Consider the following 18,740-nt stretch of genomic DNA (forward strand, 5'->3'; position numbering starts at 1 on the left):
TGATGAAATAGCTTCTGTGCCAAAATTACATCGCGTTCTTTGAAGTCGGCGTACAATGAGCATGCTTTAAGGTAGTACTAGACCAAATAACTTCCGGCTGGGTCAAAGTTCGTGGTGCACCGAACTTTTGATAGAGAAGTGAACACCACAAGTCCTGTGATTGGTTATAAATGTGAGTGTGTTGGTTGTAAAAAATAATAGTTTTATCTGGGTTAAAAAAAAATGCAATTTTATTTCATCTAGTACCAATGTGTCAAGTAGCCTTGTGCTTGAAACATGTATGGGGTACCTGTAAAAAAAAGTACTCGAATTTTGTGCGGAACTAGGGTAGTCATAGACGCTACCCGTTATCTCAGAAACGAGCAGCTTGACCCCCATTTTTTTCTGATTCACTTTAAGTGTGAGGGGTGGTAGTATTTATATCCGTGGCGTTTATGTCGGTTGATACGTTGCAGGTAGGAGTTTTAGCCACATGTTACTATTGTCGTCTATGGGATTTGATTTGGTAGTATACACCCTTAAAGTGTCTAAAGTATAAGTAATATGCGCCTTGGTAAACGTGTATAATAATTTATTGTAACAGATAAAACCTGTTTTTGGAAATTTTAAAATATAAAGTATTATAATGACAAATACATTCAGGATTCCCTTTTACCCTATTGTATTTTAGTCAGTGTTCTTCAGAATTGAAATGTCGGTTGTGAATGTAATAGAACATGTTTTAAATCTCCAGGTGGATATTTCCCATATTCCAGTAAATATTAAGAATAATATTCATTATAAGATTCCCACACACCTTTAACAGGCCCTTTCTGCAGTTGCTGTGGACGTGACCATCGTTTAGGTTTATCTGTATGTTATATGTTCCGCTATTGTTCGAATCTTCGAAAGAAACTGTATACTGATAAACAGGATGCTGTATGACGTTGAATGTCCTTGATACATTATAAAACATAATACGTTTTGTTTTTTGTTTTTTCATTGTATAGTAATAGTTTCAATTTTTCTGCAAACGATTTTTATTTTGAATAATTTCAGAGACAAATTTCTGGAAGAAACAAACCAAACCATTATATTAGTACGTTACTTACAATTAAGCTGTAACACCCCATAATGATATTCAGGGGAAATTTTGCTTCCAAAATTTTTATTATAGATATTTCTTGTCACTTGAAAATTGATTAGGAACTACTGTTTAATGCTTTAAATTTGTATAGCGATCTCTGAAACTTGCGACGTGAATAGTGATACTGGGAATGATTCAACACAAAATATTTTAATAATTAGCACGAGCATATAGGATTTATAATATGCTTACACTTGGCGTAAACATATCTTACATATCTTCAGAAAACAGTTTGAAAATAAATTTAAGCGCGTAAAGTTAACTTGTACATTACAGACAAGTCAATTGCAAATATGTACATCACATCTAGTGGTGGATTTTCTACCGTGCTTTTTCATTGGGTGGTATGGCATTGGTGACCTGGCCATCACCTAGGTGCAGCCAGTCGTATGTCTGTAAAATGTTATCGCACGTATAGTTTTAACAAGCATGTGTTATCAACGAGTGTGTAAGAAAAATAAATTATAACATTCGCGGGAGTACCATACAAAATATATGAAACTCGTTTGGAAATTATTTTATACCCATCGATCGCGGAATGAACAATTCCCAGCTCGTTTCATAAATTCCTTATGCCACTCCTGCTCATGCAATATATATATATATATATATATATATATATATATATATATATATATATATATATATAATTATATATACATATATATATATATATATATATATATATATATAAATCAACAAAAAACACTGACGTACAGGCGTATGGTATGTATACTAATATGTGAGTATATAACATGCGGATGTAATTTGATTAGTAATATTCTTTGTGAGTTGTTTGATGGTTTGGTGTTTTTTGTAATTTGTTTCATTATTGTGTAGACTACTTGTGATATGTTGTATTTGACATAGTATTTTATTTACACAGTTGACACGCATCGCATCACATCACACATTTGGTTTGACAATAAAAGTTATGCACGTGGTTTTATAACACCACGATGTACATTTGCATCTTGTATAAACAGTAGGAGGTTAAAAATGACTATTTTTATTTTAAAAGTAATATCTCTATTGTCTGAATGCGTGTTGATGTATTCCTCTTCTAAGTGAAGAAAAGTCTAAATTATTTCTATATCCCGTTGTGTCACTGCATCATGCAGTTTATATGTCCAGTTGTTGTTTTCGAGTCTTCCAAAGAAAACAAGACGTCGATAAACAGGGTCTTGCATGACATTGGTTGTCCTTGATAAATAATATAAAAAAATCATTATATAGTTGACAAACAAGATACAAGAAATAAAGAAAATCCTCTACTGTCGTTAACGCTTTCAATTTTAAAAATGCAAGTCACTGGTAACAAGCAGACATATCGCCGCCACGTGAATACAAAAGGTGCAAATGTTGAGATATTAAAGGAGATCGATATCACTAACAATATACTGGTACAGACTAACATTGTGATAGCTCTGAGTATCACGACACATTAAAAATATTTTAGTGCAGACACTTACGTCACTTTATTATGAAATTAATGTTTGTTAAATTATCTTCAACTTTATGTTGTGTTTTTATGAATTAAAAAAAACTTTGCAGCCTATTATCCATGCATGTATGAAACTCTTAAAGATGCTGTCTGAAAATTGCACAATGCCCACATTTATTTGTTGATTTTTCCTGTGAAATGTAAAGCCCATAAAAAGGTACATCCAAATAATTACATTTACTACTATTTTATATACGTTGAACAATCCAACCCGTTAAAGGGACATTCCTGAGTTTGCCGCACTGTAAAATGTTTCCAACTAATAAAATATTTCTATAATTAAAGTTACATATTAAAGGGACATTCCCGAGTTTGCTGCATTGTAAGATGTTTCCGACTAATAAAAAAATTCTACGATTAAACTTACATATTAAATATATTTTCTTGTTTAGAATATCAGTGTCTGTATATTCAATGTGTTTCTGGTCGTCTTAATATTTGTAAGAAGCCCAAACTGGATTTTGTCTTCAAGTAATTTCGTACGTACGAAAAAATCTTTTTTAGGAAATAAAATGAAATTTAACCTTTTACAAATATTAGAACGACCAGAAACACGTTTAATATACAGCCACTAATATGTTATGCAGGAAAATATATTTGATATGTAATTACAATCGTTAACAAGTCTCTGTTAGTCGATAAAATCGTAAACCTTGCAGCAAACTCAGGAATGTCCCTTTAACCTGTAACGTGTAACGTCACAGTTTGAATTTGAATTGCATGTCCATCTTCAAAGATGACGAGTCGTTATTTTAGCGGGTTTGTTTACACCGAGTGGCAACATATTACATATGTGATATTCTTGAGTTAATTATGCAAAATTTATATCTGAGATGACATAACTTGTAGTTATTTATCACCAGTGCATGCAACAATAGCAAAATTTGGCACTTGCAACTTTGAAAATGCATCTTTAATGGTTTAAAGGAGATTCACCCCACAGTCTAGACAACGTCAGGCTTGAATCACTATTCCTCATCACTGTTGACCTTCACAGATTGTTGTCCTGTCTGGTACTCATGATAATATACCTTAAATCCCAAACATCACCGACATATCCTTGACGTTAGATCTAGTGGATGACCCCTTGGCACATTGACTTCAACCGAGTCTTCTCTGTATATATAGTAATCTTCTCAATATACTGACGTACAACATCAATATCAGACACATATACTCTTCAAAAAAAGTAGGGGAACTCTAATAAGAATGTACAATTGCCAAAATTGTAAGGTATATTAGCTGTGGGGAATGGTTATATGATAATAGTGAATTAAATGGGCAAACATTACAACCGGTAGTTCAGTATTACAGTAGGTTTTATGACCACCAAAGACATTGTAGGACGATTGGTGTCAGAAGTGAAATTTGAAAGTTGAAGGTTTTTTTATCAGTAAATCGCAAATTCAAACAATAAAAATGACTAAAAACAAAACAATAACTGTATGATCAACAGAATGAAAACAATTGACAGAAATAATGTTCCACAATGATTAATCGACCTTCCTGCAAAGTGTCAAAGTCGAGAATGATACCCCACGCACGTGTACGGGGCAACTGTGTGATGCATGTGCAAACTATGGAATGTGTTTCGGTGTGTTGATAAACAGACCTGAACGTTAGGATATCTGTGGTCTAATAGTTGATATTAATATTTCAGGTTCCCCAACTTTTTTTGAAGAGTATATATCATTTCCATCTTTTCGTACTTACCATATCAACAACATGACTTTTGTCTTTAAAATGGGTGCAGACAAAATAGTCTATGAGTTGTAAACTGTATTATTACATGTTACACTTGAAATGTTAAAAATCAAAACAAGTACGGGATAAATGAGAAAAAAACGTATGGAATCTATATTAGAAAAATAACGTGAAATTACAGACCTGAATGAAGGTATAAGTGGATTTGTCATACAAGGTGTATAGTGAAGGTAACTGTCAAACAAACAGACAGCAATATGTCTGATAACTTGTGACTGATAGGAAAACAATTCCAGTAGATGATAATCCAACCGGAGTTTGTTTTATCCCCAGGCATACAATACAATACAGTCAGCCACTACACCGACAAGTCTCTCCCACTAACAACTAATCACTAACCCATTGTTCTGAACACACAGTCCATATATACCCACGCGTACCGAGTTTTCGTGGCATTAGCGAAGAATTGGTTACTATTATAAACAAAGGAAACATACAGCTAATATTTTTTCACTAAGTTAAAATTCACTTACCCTACTATGCTTTGCTACATAAAATCAATTCATCCCCGATGGAAATTGCCGACACATGATCACCGTCGAGGCCTCTGGAAAACCCGTCTGCATAATGACGTACCTATCAATTCGGGGTATACGTCATTCAGTCAATCTATGGCAGGCCAGTGATGGCAACCAGTTTCTGTTGTCGCGAACGTAAAGTGGGAATTTCCGTAAAGAATCGAAGCACAAAATATGTTAGTCATTGTTATAATATAACTTATATTTAACATGTATCCAAACACACAAACGTCCAACGTAAATGTAACATATTTACAGGTCTGGTTTCTTCACAGCTTTCGAAGATACATGTATGTTTATTCTTCCTGCTTGCATGGCAAGCCACGACACGGGCAGAAAAACACGTCATGTCGTCGTAGACATCGTACATCACAGCAGTACTTTAAATGAACCCAGTGATTACAGTTTTGGAACATGCACTGTCCCCACAGAATAAATACCAGTGAAGTGCATCTTTTTAATTCAACTGGTTGAAAAAGCCCACAAACACAACACTTTTCGTCATCTTCAGTTTCCGATTCCGAGAAGTTGTCACTTGATATCAGCCCGTTATCAACTCCTGAGGGCCCTGGCTGCGGTGAATTTGATTTTTTGATTGGTACTACAGCTTTTGTTTTTCTTGAAGAAACAACTTTGGTTTTTTTAGAGGAAGAGACATATTCATACAGTTGGGATGATACATCTGGCTCTGTAATTGGTTTTCCACCAACAACCTTGTGAACTGAACGCCTGGGTTTAGACTGATTGGGTTTATCGTGGTGTACAACTGGCAGGTGACTTGAAAAGAAATTGTTAACAGTGTTTCTGTCTTGTGGTTGAGAAATATCGGCATTGTTACTCGCAGTTTCTGTAGATTGTTCAGCTCTTCTCTTTTTAGCATACTGGGCAGGTTTCAACAGAGATGAATCAATTGCTGTTGGGTAAAATGGATAAATCCCACTCTTCCTGAAAGCACTCTGAAGATTCCTGGGAGTCAGCGAGATGTCGTAAGCTCGACATGCAATAGAGCAGACATTGTAGCGGGTGAGAGTTCCAGAATGAGAACGTTGCCATTTTCGAGATTCATCACTGAAAACTTTAGAAAACGGTCCAAAACAACCCACATCCATCGGCTGAAGGATATGGCTTGTATGAGGTGGTAGAACAAACAGGATGATTCCATTCCGCACTGCAAAGTCAACCAAATAAGGTGAAATATGGGATCTGTGACCATCATACAACAATAATGTCTTCTTATCTCCACCAACTTTTGCGTACTTCGCAAAATGATCTGCAAGCCATGTTTGAAATATGTCTGAATTGGACCATCCTGACTTACTAACAGTGCCATTCGTACCAATGGTGGCTCCTTCTAATAATTCTTGGCGCATTCGAGCCCCAGGAAAAATGAAATATGGTGGGATTTGTTGACCCAGTGCATTGCCACACCCTATCATAGTGACTGTGGATGATCTTTCTGGCGATATTTCAATTGGAACCTCGTCTGTGGATCCTACAACATACGGAGGTGCGTGAGTCATACTAATTCCCTTCTCATCCACGTTATATATTTTTTCAGGAGATGATTTGAGGTCATACTTTTCAAGAATTGTCTCCAGTTCATCAAAGTATTTCGTTATGCTTTCCTCTGAAGTAGCGTAGACTCGAAGCTCTGACAAGGATTTGGGTCGTCTCAACTTTAATTCTGGCCATCTTCCCATGAACCCATAAAACCACTGTAGAGAAAGAGAGTTGCAATCGTGTGGCCGTTTGTTTAAGTGGGTGGCATAGTCGGTTCCAAGATTTAAAACCTGCGCTCTTGTGTAGCCATAGCCAACAGACGCCATCAACTTCAAATGTTCTGCCACTTTGTTTTCTTCTTCCAAGGAAAACATTGGACCAGGTCCGGACCTTGTCGTGTCTGGGGAAATAACCCCGCATATTCTGTCTCTGGGTGTTTGTTCAGGAACGGAATACAGCCTGGCAGCCTTATATACAGAAGTTCCCTTTTCAGTGACATCTGCATATGCATTTTTAAGTTGAGTAGGGCTATATGATCGATAGCGCTTTTTATGACGTGACGTGAAATCCTAAAAAAACACAAGGAATCAGATATAAGAGATAGCCCTTATGCGATTCCATAATTTCAAAAATTGGCGAAAGCCACGTCACATATGTCACGTGATTATAATTTACAATAACAAGGTAGAGCAGACGATGCATACATTTTCGTGTTACAGGTCTTGTACTAACTTCGGTACTTTATTTTGCTCAATGGTATAAAATGCATTTTGGTAAGAACAATGTATTTTACTTGTTTGACAATGTAGTTTAATAATACTTACATTAATTGATGCAATCTTGAACATTTTGTTCTCCGGTATCCAGGGACGCTTTCTCTTCAGAAACGTTCGCTAGGTGGCGCAGTACACATGAACTGTCGCGAGATATGCCGTTTTTGGGAAATAACCCGAATTGGTGAGTACCACGAAATGGCAAGACGGGACGGTATATACATGGTTGCCTGCGTTAAACTTTCTAATTCCTGTACATGCAATAGGAAACGTTCATCTTCGAGCCCTTGAAATCTGCAACTGCAAGTTCCTTGGCAAATTCACTGGCCTTCTCTTGGATGATGGGACCAGAAATCGGGATGTTTTTAGCGCGAGCTTGACAGAACCCACTGCCTTACCAGTTCATTGAGCTTATCAAATTTACATGCGTTATTAAACCGCCGTTTATTCCCGCTAATATTCTTTTCAAACTCTGCCTTATAAACCTCTCGTTTTTTGATGATATCTCCATGGGCGGATCCAGGAAATATTTTTAGGGGGGGACCAAAAAAGAAGGGCACATTGACTCGTCAAAAGGGCACCTTACTACAAGTTTTGATATTTACAATTAATATGAATTCCTACAGTTCTACGTCATAATATACTAGCAATAATGAAGTAAATTGGCGTCACTCGCGTTAGAACCTCAATGGGGCCCCATTGAGACTCAATAACACAGACACATATCTGCAAGCTTGCGCATGTACACGAAAATCTTGATTTCATTTATCTACAATATAATTATTGTTTACTTAAAAAAAAAAAAATTCTACAAACAAAAAGGGCACTTGGACATTTTGAGGGCACTTGAACAATTTTTGGGGGGGACGCGTCCCCCTGGTCCCCCCCCCCTTGGATCCGCCCATGATCTCCAACTGTTGATTTGCCAATACTAAACTTTTCACTCAAAGATCTTAACGTTGGTTTAGGTACACTTTCGAAACTTTTAATTATTTTGAGTTTATCATCGAGCGAGAGTTCAACACGGCGACGTTTAGCTGGACGTTCCGTCATGTTGAAAATCGACATGAAAATGAAACACTACTAACATCTATTCGACTACGCAAAGCCAACATATACTTTTGCTTACTCTTTATTTCGCTAAACAAACGTTTAAAAAAACCCCAACACATTCACACAATAGGAAGGCAGCAAATTAAATTCCCTGTTATTTGTGTCAATCTATGAAGTAATCATGAGACATGTTTGTGAAGGATCACATTTAAGACCTTAAAACACACTCGTAACTTAATAAAGACATCTAACCCAAACCCGAACTCCGCTAATGTTAACCATAATTACAACACAATCAATGTGTTTACAGTAGTTAACTCCATACCAAAGCTTGCGATCAATCCTTTTAATTGTTTATTGTCAAGTTGCTAATCTTGCCTGCTGAGCGGTACCTGTACTGTATGCAGCGGCGATTACACTGATAACAGCGATCTCGAGCATGCGCATATTGCACTAGCCATCGGTGTTCACAGACAGGTGGGCGCCATATTGATTGGTATCGGTTTGATCGTCCGGTTTTCAGGGGTAGGATTTACACTAAGTTGACACATTGGGACCGAATTGTTTGTCCGGTGTTCAGTTTAGAGGGGTTTCCGGTTTAGAGGGGTAAAATATAGTGTTAAAAGATGTGTAAATCACGGGACCGCGGAAAACGTCCGGTTTTGAGGGGATTCCGGTTCAGAGGGGGTCCGGTGTTGAGGGGTTTCACTGTATATAGATAGATAGATAGATAGATAGATAGATAGATATACAGACTCTTGTTTCACTCTGTTGTATTCAAATTTGTTACAGGTTTGTAAATTAACCAAACTTAGTGTCCATTTTTACCGGTTGAAACCAGGGTCTAGGTGAAAAATAGGCCTTAGTGTTTAAAAACTAGGGTCTGTTCCTTTAATGTATGCAGTTTGATTTAATTTGTCAAGAAAGATATTTTTGTTTCGTTTTTGGGTGTGTGTGTGGGTTTGTTTCTTTTTGTGTTTTAATTATTTACATAGAAATGTTTAGAAAAAAATGTTATGGAAGTTGGTATAGGTTTAAAACTAAATACTATGTTTGATACGGGGGGAGGGGGGCGCAGGGATTATTCCCACATATATGTATCTACTGACATTGGTGTCATAAAATGACCTGCCTGTCAAACGTGACGAACTAGTCAAGAAAGAAAGAAAGAAAGAAATGTTTTATTTAACGACGCACTCAACACATTTTATTTACGGTTATATGGCGTCAGACATATGGTTAAGGACCACACAGAGTTTGAGAGGAAACCCGCTGTCGCCACTACATGGGCTACTCTTCCGATTAGCAGCAAGGGATCTTTTATTTGCGCTTCCCACAGGCAGGATAGCACAAACCATGGCCTTTGTTGAACCAGTTATGGATCACTGGTCGGTGCAAGTGGTTTACACCTACCCATTGATCCTTGCGGAGCACTCACTCAGGGTTTGGAGTCGGTATCTGGATTAAAAATCCCATGCCTCGACTGGGATCCGAACCCAGTACCTACCAGCCTGTAGACCGATGGCCTGCCACGACGCCACCGAGGGCTAGTCAAATCAAATACACTAAGATATGTGATATTTTATTGAATATGAAGACAAAATGACAGCCCTGTGATTGCCGTCCGTATTAGGACTAACATAGAAATACATCACAATATTCTTAAATCATACACTTTTTGTAGAATTTTATTTAATTTCACAGAACATCATCTGTTTTTGTCAAAATTGTTTTCTTTTTTACCCTACGTTGATACAAAGAAAAATTATATACGAGAAAATATGTTTTGAAAACTAAAACCAGACTATGGCTATTAGCTTATATAGACGAACGGTATTTTGTTACGTCATTGTGTATGTTTCAGGGCTAAACCTATCCTTAGTGACGTCACGCCACTGTCGTTCTGGTAGTTCATGAGTCTACCGCTGCTAAATATAGTCACGGGGGATAACTGCATACGGGTAACTGTAGTTACTCGCATCCAAGATGGCGGAGGACGCACATGATGACTATTAATCAATGTGATTTTCCGTATTTCTAAGAATTACATTCACATTTTAATAGAGCGTATCAGCAGTTGGTTTAGTATGAATATATCTTGAATCGATGCACTAAGGATAAGTTGTGTAATTCAGCTCATAATGAAATCACAAAGTTAGTCATGATGAAGGCAACTTCGAAGCGATGATGTGGATAATTGTCTAGTCAGCTTCTGATGGGATGTGGGTATCTGACAAAAGGGATGCGGGTAACTACAATGATGAGCGTAACTGTAGGATGAGAGTAACTGCTGTATTGTCTCTTCATAATTAATGATCGCCATATGCGTCTAAAAACAATTAGTAAACAAATTTATTTTATGTTTTCCCCTTTATTTTCGTTTTAAGATTATTACATACATGTGCTATTTGTGCTATACATCCTCCGCCCGAGCCAATACTAAGTTAACACACACAATCAAAATGCACATTGGGGCCATTCAAATCGTACGTACCGCACCAGGAGGTGGGTAGGTGTCGGTCCAAACGTTATGGAGCGTTACAGGGGGTGGATGAGTGTATTTAACAGCGTTACGTAACGCACTGTTTTTTATTATTACTTTTTTTTCAAAACGGTACGTTAAAATTACGTTACACCCATCGCATGACTTGTTTGTGAATGGAAGAAGGGGGGGGGGGGGGTCCAAACGTTAAATAATATTTTGATGGGTGTGTGCTCTAGCGTTACGGAACGTTACCTAGAGATTACTAAACAATCTTCCTGTATGAGACGGTTTAATTTACAACGAGTTTATTTTTAATCGTGCAGCACAGCTCGATTAAAAACACACGAGCTGTAATATAAACGGTCTCACACGGGAACGAGTATAGTATTTTATTTATTACACCGCACATCAATGAACAAAAATTGCATAAAATGACTTTCAAAATAACTAAACAACAATGCACAGATTAAAGGCCGGGGGAAGTGACGTGTTAAATTACGCTGCTAACATTAATTAAAAGAATTGACAGCAAGTTTTTTTCCCATTTAAAAATATGAATCGAAAGAACCATGTTCACACTTTTTGCATAACATCAATGCGGAGTTGCACTGTGTGACACCTCTGCTCACGTGATCGGAGGTTATGACCTTTCAAAGGACGTATTTTCACATGTAAAGAGACGATAAATATCACATGGTGTAATAAGGGGAGGGGGTGTCTAATTTTGACAAAATAGCGTTACGTAATATTTGAACGGCCCCATTGTGAATAACAAGGGACGAATTTCAATTCGGAGGGGGGGGGGGGGGTGGCGGCAAGTGTTGCATTCCGTTTAATAACAAACATTAGGGCACTATGAAGGCAAGTTGGAGGGGCACCAAGGCAAACATTTCCTTCAAAAGAGTGGCACGAAGGCAACTTACTTTGTATCAAGTTTCTCAGACAAAACTAAATTTCACCTTATGACCTTGGACTCTAGCCTGTGCAATTTGTTGGATACGGATGCCTTGATATGAGTGTGGTTGTCATGCATTTCTACTGACTGGACAGTGTCTTCTGGTCTTAGCCCGAGGTCACGGCCAACACATTGCAATTCCACAGCTAATAACTATATCAACTGGCAAAAATAAGTTTAGTTAAAGCACTCATACCTAAAGACGTTGGATAGCTTCGCACATTTGGCAGCTGCCGAGCTTTTTTTTGTTATTGTTTTTGGTTTTATTTCTCCCTTGCCGGGGCATTTCGATGTTCAACAACAAAATACCTAACTGAATGGTAAGCGTGCATGCATGCGTGTGTGTGGGATTCGGTAAATATCGGGAATATAATTTAATTTTAATTTTGGTATAATCTGACATTAAATGTCCATTTGGGGTAATTGTCCTTTCATCTGAGTTTGGATAGTATGTCCGACTATTTCAATCACGTTAATACAAGACGACGATAAAGACATAAGGCTATATTACAGTATTACATAACAGAGTATGACATTACCATCGAGTCATTTCATCTTATATTCAAATTAAAGTAATTAATCACCTAATTTTGAATTATTTGTGATTTGAACGATATTCTGCATCGAATAGTTGCCCTCATCCAACCGTAACAAATACCCACATCCTAACGATGTTGACGATTTCAGTTACCAATATCACACGCGATTTTTAATGCCCGTTATCTAATTCCCAAGTATTATTTTTAAAAAGGTATGCTTCAAAAATGCATATTTTATACATTTCATGAAGTCTCTGTTAATCTCAAAAATGCCCGTTAAGAAAGGAAATTCTGTATTATGTACTTGTACGTCCTATCATAGACTATGGAGTAGCCATTTGGGGTACAAAGGAGTACTCGTGTATAAATGTCATTCAGAATAGGGCATGTCGTTTCTACCTAGGTGTTGGTAAATACACACCCACTGCAGCAGTACAGGGTGATATCGGTTGGATTCCATCTTTGAATAGACAGTGGGAAATCATTATTGCACAGTGGTGTCGAATTGTTAATTGTGAAGATTTTATAGTCCTTAAACAAATATTTTTATGGGGTGAATAATTATGAAGTATGAAAAGGAATTTCAAAAATTAGAATTTTTATATCAAACAATTTTTTATTCCATAGGGCTTCCCTGGTTTTATTAATGTTAATATAAGAGCGAGTAAACGAATAATGTTAAATAGCTTGTTACCAGCTATGTTAACCAGATATGAAACAGGCTGGTTAAATAATGTTCGAAGTAATACTAGCATTAATGGCAAGGGAGGTAACAAAGTTCGAACTTATAATTTATTTAAAAACAAGTATGTAACAGAGTTTTCTTGTGCATCTCTTTTTACCTGTTACTCATAGAAGCGCATTTGCTAAGTTTAGGTGCGGAGTTACACCATTAAGAATTGAAACATGGATGTACCAAACTATTTTAGAAAATGATGGATTTTGTTTTTATTCCAATGGTTGTGTTGCAAATGAAGATCACGTAATTTTATCCTGTCCATTGTATAATGATTTTAGAGAAAATGTATTTAACAACGCTGTTTTAATTAATGATATATTTAATGATTTAATTCCTCTGTCCATTGTATAATGATTTTAAAGAAAATTTAACAACGCTGTCTTAATTAATGATATATTTGATGATTTAATTCCTCTGTCTATTGTATAATGATTTTAAAGAAAATGTATTTAACAACGCTGTCTTAATTAATGATATATTTAATGATTTAATTCCTGTGATAAAATGACCTTTTTTTCCAACAAAGATATAATGAACGTTTGTGCCAAAACCTATTCCAAGATTTTAGAAAAAAAGGAGAGTCTATTTATTTTTAAATTTGTAATTTTAGTATTTTATTGCTTACTGGCTATTTTTAATGATATCTTGGTTGCATCTCGTCTCTCATAACTCTATGTTCAGTGGCTTTTATGTTTTAAATGTATTATATAGCTTTTTAAAGGTGAGACGTTAATAAAATATTGCATTGAATTGAACTGCAATATGTTAGTTTTATTTACAATTTCCATTGCAGTCCAATTTGCTGTCTAGCAACCATTCGTCTTGAATGTATTTGAGTTGCACAATAACCCAATTTTCGGGTTGGTAACTTTAAACTTAAGCGTAGCCTAATTATGCCAATACAAATTATAATACTGCATTTGTATTTTTTGTTTAGTTGCCTTTATGAGTAATAGCCGATTGTGATAGTTCTCTTTAACAACATACATAATGTATTACATATACATATGCACATGTAGAAACACTGACATGAAAACCAAAACGTGTATCTTCATGGTATACCCATATTCACCATTAATGTTGATCTATATTTTATGTTTAGTTGGCCCTATGTGTACCGAGTTTCGTTGCATTTGACTCAGCACTTAGAAAAACTTAAAAAATATATTTATTTTTGTAATAAAAAAAACATACTGTTTTCTCAATTATTATCTTTGGTTTATTCCCTACCAGCTCCTGAAAAAGCCATTGAAACTTCAGATTTTATTCGTATTGCATTGTAAAAATAAGATACAAATTAGTGTGTACTGTTACTGCGTTATTGTCTTAAATGAGGCACGTTATTTGTTTCAAAATATCGTCATTACTGTTATTGTTACTTTATTAACGTGCCTATATTTAAAAGACGTTCAGGCACGTTTACCCCACGCCCAATCGCTGGCAGGGCCAGTGGCTGGGTGTCGGACAGAAAGTATTTAATTTTAGGTGACAATTTTGAATTTATAAAGAAATAGGAAGAGGCAAAATTTAGATGGCGTGTCCGAAAATATAAAACTACGAGAGCCGATTCCTAATATGTTAATTTATTCGACGCCAATTTTAGATGGGCGGTCTAAAAAAAAATTACAGTTTTTACATCTCGTGTATATAATACGAAGTATTTAGAATCACGTTTGTCGTCATCACTTCTAGGATTGTATCACGATAATAGTACCATCAGGTAACCGTATAATTATTGTACGTTCTTCATTACGTTTCACAATTCTTCCATCAGTGTCATCTGAAAAGTAAATTATGTTGGAGTTTTTATTAAAAATAATGGTTAAATGCATTAGTTTTAAATTTTGAATTTGTGTTGCTTTTTAGTTTCCAATTTAAATAATTGTCTTTAAAAATTAGGGTAAGTTCAAACGATGGGTGCATACACATGATGATGAAACAAAGTGAGTTTTAACAGGGCATTCTTCTATAACGAACCTAGGAGAGAAGGTAACGAGTGTCCTCTATCATACAAGGTAAATAAGTAAGTTAATGTTTGTTATAAGATTTGTTTGCATACCCGATGAAACAGACTATGATAGAAGGCATTTTAGGTTTGAGAAATTAGGCTAGTCACATAAACGGTGTTTCTATGCGTGCGTGCATGTATGTCAGTCTGACTATTTATGTTTGTATGTCAGAGGCGCGACTGGTAACATTTAATGAGTGTTAAAAACTGCTATGTCAAAAGCATCCGAATAGACAGGGTGGGGAAAGCGCCCCAAATAATTTCCACGAGTAAGGCAAAATATGGTACGGTCGTCCTCTATGTTCATTAATTTAAACTGAAAAATAAAGTTGGTGTTTGGTTATTATTTTAACAGTCTTGTAATTTGGATAATGACTGATTACACATCAGTCAAGCGATCTACCATTAAGCTACGCCCCAGTTCGCCTGTAGATGCATTGTTAACATGTACTTACCAAAAGTAAATGTGATATTTATTAATTGAAGATAAATGCAAGTTGTTGTTTTCCTAAAGAACAATGCTATTTTATGGCTTTAGTACATCTTCAAAAAAGGTAAAATAAAAAGGAATTTTCTGTTAGGTGACAATACTTTGTATGTGTATACAGTATTTTGTAGTTAAATATCCTGAAACATACATTATCGGTTAAGTTGTACATTTTAAAGCATTTAAGAGGCGAGACGTAGCCCAGTGGTAAAGCGCTTGCTTGATGCGCGGTCGGTTTGGGATCGATCCCCGTCGGTGGGCCCATTGGGCTATTTCTCGCTCCAGCCAGTGCACCACGACAGGTACATCAAAGGCCGTGGTATTTGCTATCCTGTCTATGGGATGTTGCATATAAAAGATCCTTTGCTGCCAATCGAAAAGAGTAGCCCATGAAGTGGCGACAGCGGGTTTCCTCCTTCAATATCTGTGTGGTCCTTAACCATATGTCTGGCGCCATATAACCGTAAATAAAATGTGTTGAGTGCGTCGTTAAATAAAATATTAATCCAGATACTGACTCCAAACCCTGAGTGAGTGCTCCGCAAGGCTCAATGGGTAGGTGTAAACCATTTGCACTGACCAGTGATCCATAACTGGTCCAACAAAGGCCATGGTTTGTGCTATCCTGCCTGTGGGAAGCGCAAATAAAAGATCCCTTGCTGCTAATCGGAAAGAGTAGCCAATGAAGTGGCGACAGCGGGTTTCCTCTCAAAATCTGTGTGGTCCTTAACCATATGTCTGACGCCATATAACCGTAAATAAAATGTGTTGAGTGCGTCGTTAAATAAAATATTTTTCCTTTCCTTTCCTTTAAAGCATTTAACGTATTAGTTTTGCATGATGACAAAGAAACGGGAGTTAACTAGTTATAAATTATTTTTGAATAAAACTTTGGTTGAAAACATCTTATTCGTATTTTATTAAGATATAAATAAATAATTAATTACTGTTTATCAATATATAGTTTAACGTGAAATCACTCATCAGTTGGATGAATTTAAAGTTATTTTTACAACTGCATAACAACAGAATATAGATCGAATCAGCTGAGGATTTCCTATAGTAGTGTCGGAAAATGAATAAAAATGATTTTCGTCAATTATTTCTTTCATATTAAACTGACAAGTAAATATTTTGTAAATACCTATTTAATGATACTCTACCTAATTTAGCATTTACTTGTTTGGGCTCTCATTGGTGTACAAGGTGGTGTTTGCTCTTGAAATTAAAATGAAGATGTCAGTAAACAGGAGATTTGTGACCTTTATTGGAACAGACTATAACACTTTTTGATGATATGTGTCAATTTCATTTACCCTTAAACAAACCTTTAATTTACAACTGCAAGTTAACCGATTATTTTGAATTGCAGCATAAATTATTAATTATGACCAGGATATTTAGTGAATATATATTCAATATAAGTACATTAAAAATTTACACAATCTTGCAACAACTTAAAGGTGCTATATCATAGTTATATGTGAGCATCTGTTTGTGATAAAGATTCTCCAATAAAAAATTATTTTCTACTAGTAGATACAATTATTTCCTATAATCATTTATGGGCATATAATTAAAGGTGTAGTTTTTAAATTGTTAAAGCAAAATTTAATAAAAACATGATTTGCTATCATTGTGCACCTTTAATAGCAGTATAATAGATCACAAACTCGAAATAGTTTTTGACAGTTTTGCTCAAAAGTTACTTATAAATGTCTACAAATATTTGTTTTGGGGAGGAATAGGGGTAAACTGTCATCAGAAACAGTCCCTCACATATTGTAACAGCAATGAAATTGACACAAGTTGACCAACATTTGTTATAGTCTGTTCCCATAAAGTGCACAAATCACCTGTTTACTGACATCTCTTTTAATTTCAAGAGTAAACACCACTTTGTACATCAATGCAAGTAAATGCTATGTTAGGTAGACGATAATTAAATAGATATTTACATAAAATTTACTTTAATATTATGTAAGAAATAATCGACGAAAATCATTTTTATTCTATTTCCGACAGTACTTTAGTTATTTGTACTGATGTTCATATTTTAGTATTATGTAAGTAGAATACACGAAAAGAACTAGACAACAGTTTAAAGTTATTTAACTGTTGTTTAAGTTCTTTTGGTGCATTCTGTACGTGGTTTCTTCGTATTTATTCCACTTTGTTGATTACCTTTTGTTTCTCTGGCAGATTATTACAGCATGCGTATTTACCTTTAGAGAAAGGGATAGCAGGTGGAAGATGGTTCCTGTCTTCTTTCAGTCCCTTTACACTGTGTTTTTATTTACCTGTTGAATTTTTATATTGATGTTGAACATCACTTTATTTGTTTGAATTTACCATAGTTTGACACCCAATAGCCGATGTATTTTTCGTGCTGGGGTGTCGTTAAACATTCATTCATTCATTCATTCTTTCATTCATTCTTTCGGTCCCACTTGAACGATGGTCCTGTAAAGGGAAACTCTTATCAAAGACCACGAAGAATTCCTGCTGATACTACTAAGAAATGTTTTACTTAATGACGCACTCGACACATTTGTACTACGGATATATGGCACCAGACATGGTTAAGGGGGGGGGGGGGGGTGATCCCCGTCGGTACCCCCATTGGGCTATTTCTCGTTCCATCCAGTGCACTGCGACAGGTATATCAAAGGCCGTGGTATGTGCTATCCTGTCTGTGGGATGGCGCATATAAAAGATCCCTTGCTGCTAATCGAAAAGAGTAGCCCATGAAGTGGCGATAGCTGGTTTCCTCCCTCAATATCTATGTGGTCCTTAACCCATATGCCCAACGCCATATAACCGTAAATAAAATGTGTTGAGTGCGTCGTTAAATAAACCATTTCCTTCTGCCTTCTACTAAGAAATGTTTTACTTAATGAAGCACTCAACACATTTTACTACGGTTATGTGGAATCAGACATGGCTAAGGACCAGAGAGACAATTAGAGAGGAAACCCGCCGTCGTCACTCCATGGTCTACTCTTTTCGATTACCAGCAAGGGATATTTTTATTATATGCATCATCCCACAGCCTTTATTACCCGAGTTGTGGAGCACTGGTTGGAACGAGCAGTAGCCCAACGGGCCCACCGACGGGAATCGATTCTGGACCGACCGACCGTTTTACCACTGAACTATGTCCCGCCCGGATATGGCCAATTTCACAGTTGTCGGCCTTTAAAAGTTTATATATTCCTTTAGTTCATTACTGATTAGTAGATTAACTCAGATTATCGTAATTTTTTTTCTAGAAAACATAAAAAATGAG

General features: G+C 36.1%; 1 protein-coding gene across 1 annotated transcript; it reads right to left on the reverse strand.

Moving 5' to 3' along the window:
* Positions 1-5,374: 5,374 nt before the first annotated feature.
* LOC121392379 lies at positions 5,375-8,238 on the reverse strand. The gene is made up of 3 exons (XM_041523612.1): positions 8,101-8,238; positions 5,579-6,981; positions 5,375-5,378 (listed from the first exon to the last, which is right to left on the reverse strand). Exons 1-3 carry the CDS (start codon positions 8,236-8,238, stop codon positions 5,375-5,377), a joined length of 1,545 nt encoding a protein of 514 aa, XP_041379546.1.
* Between the last annotated feature and the right edge of the window lie 10,502 nt (positions 8,239-18,740).

This window comes from Gigantopelta aegis, unplaced genomic scaffold (genome assembly GCF_016097555.1).
Source record: "Gigantopelta aegis isolate Gae_Host unplaced genomic scaffold, Gae_host_genome ctg3693_pilon_pilon:::debris, whole genome shotgun sequence".
Taxonomy (NCBI): Eukaryota; Metazoa; Mollusca; class Gastropoda; order Neomphalida; family Peltospiridae; genus Gigantopelta; species Gigantopelta aegis.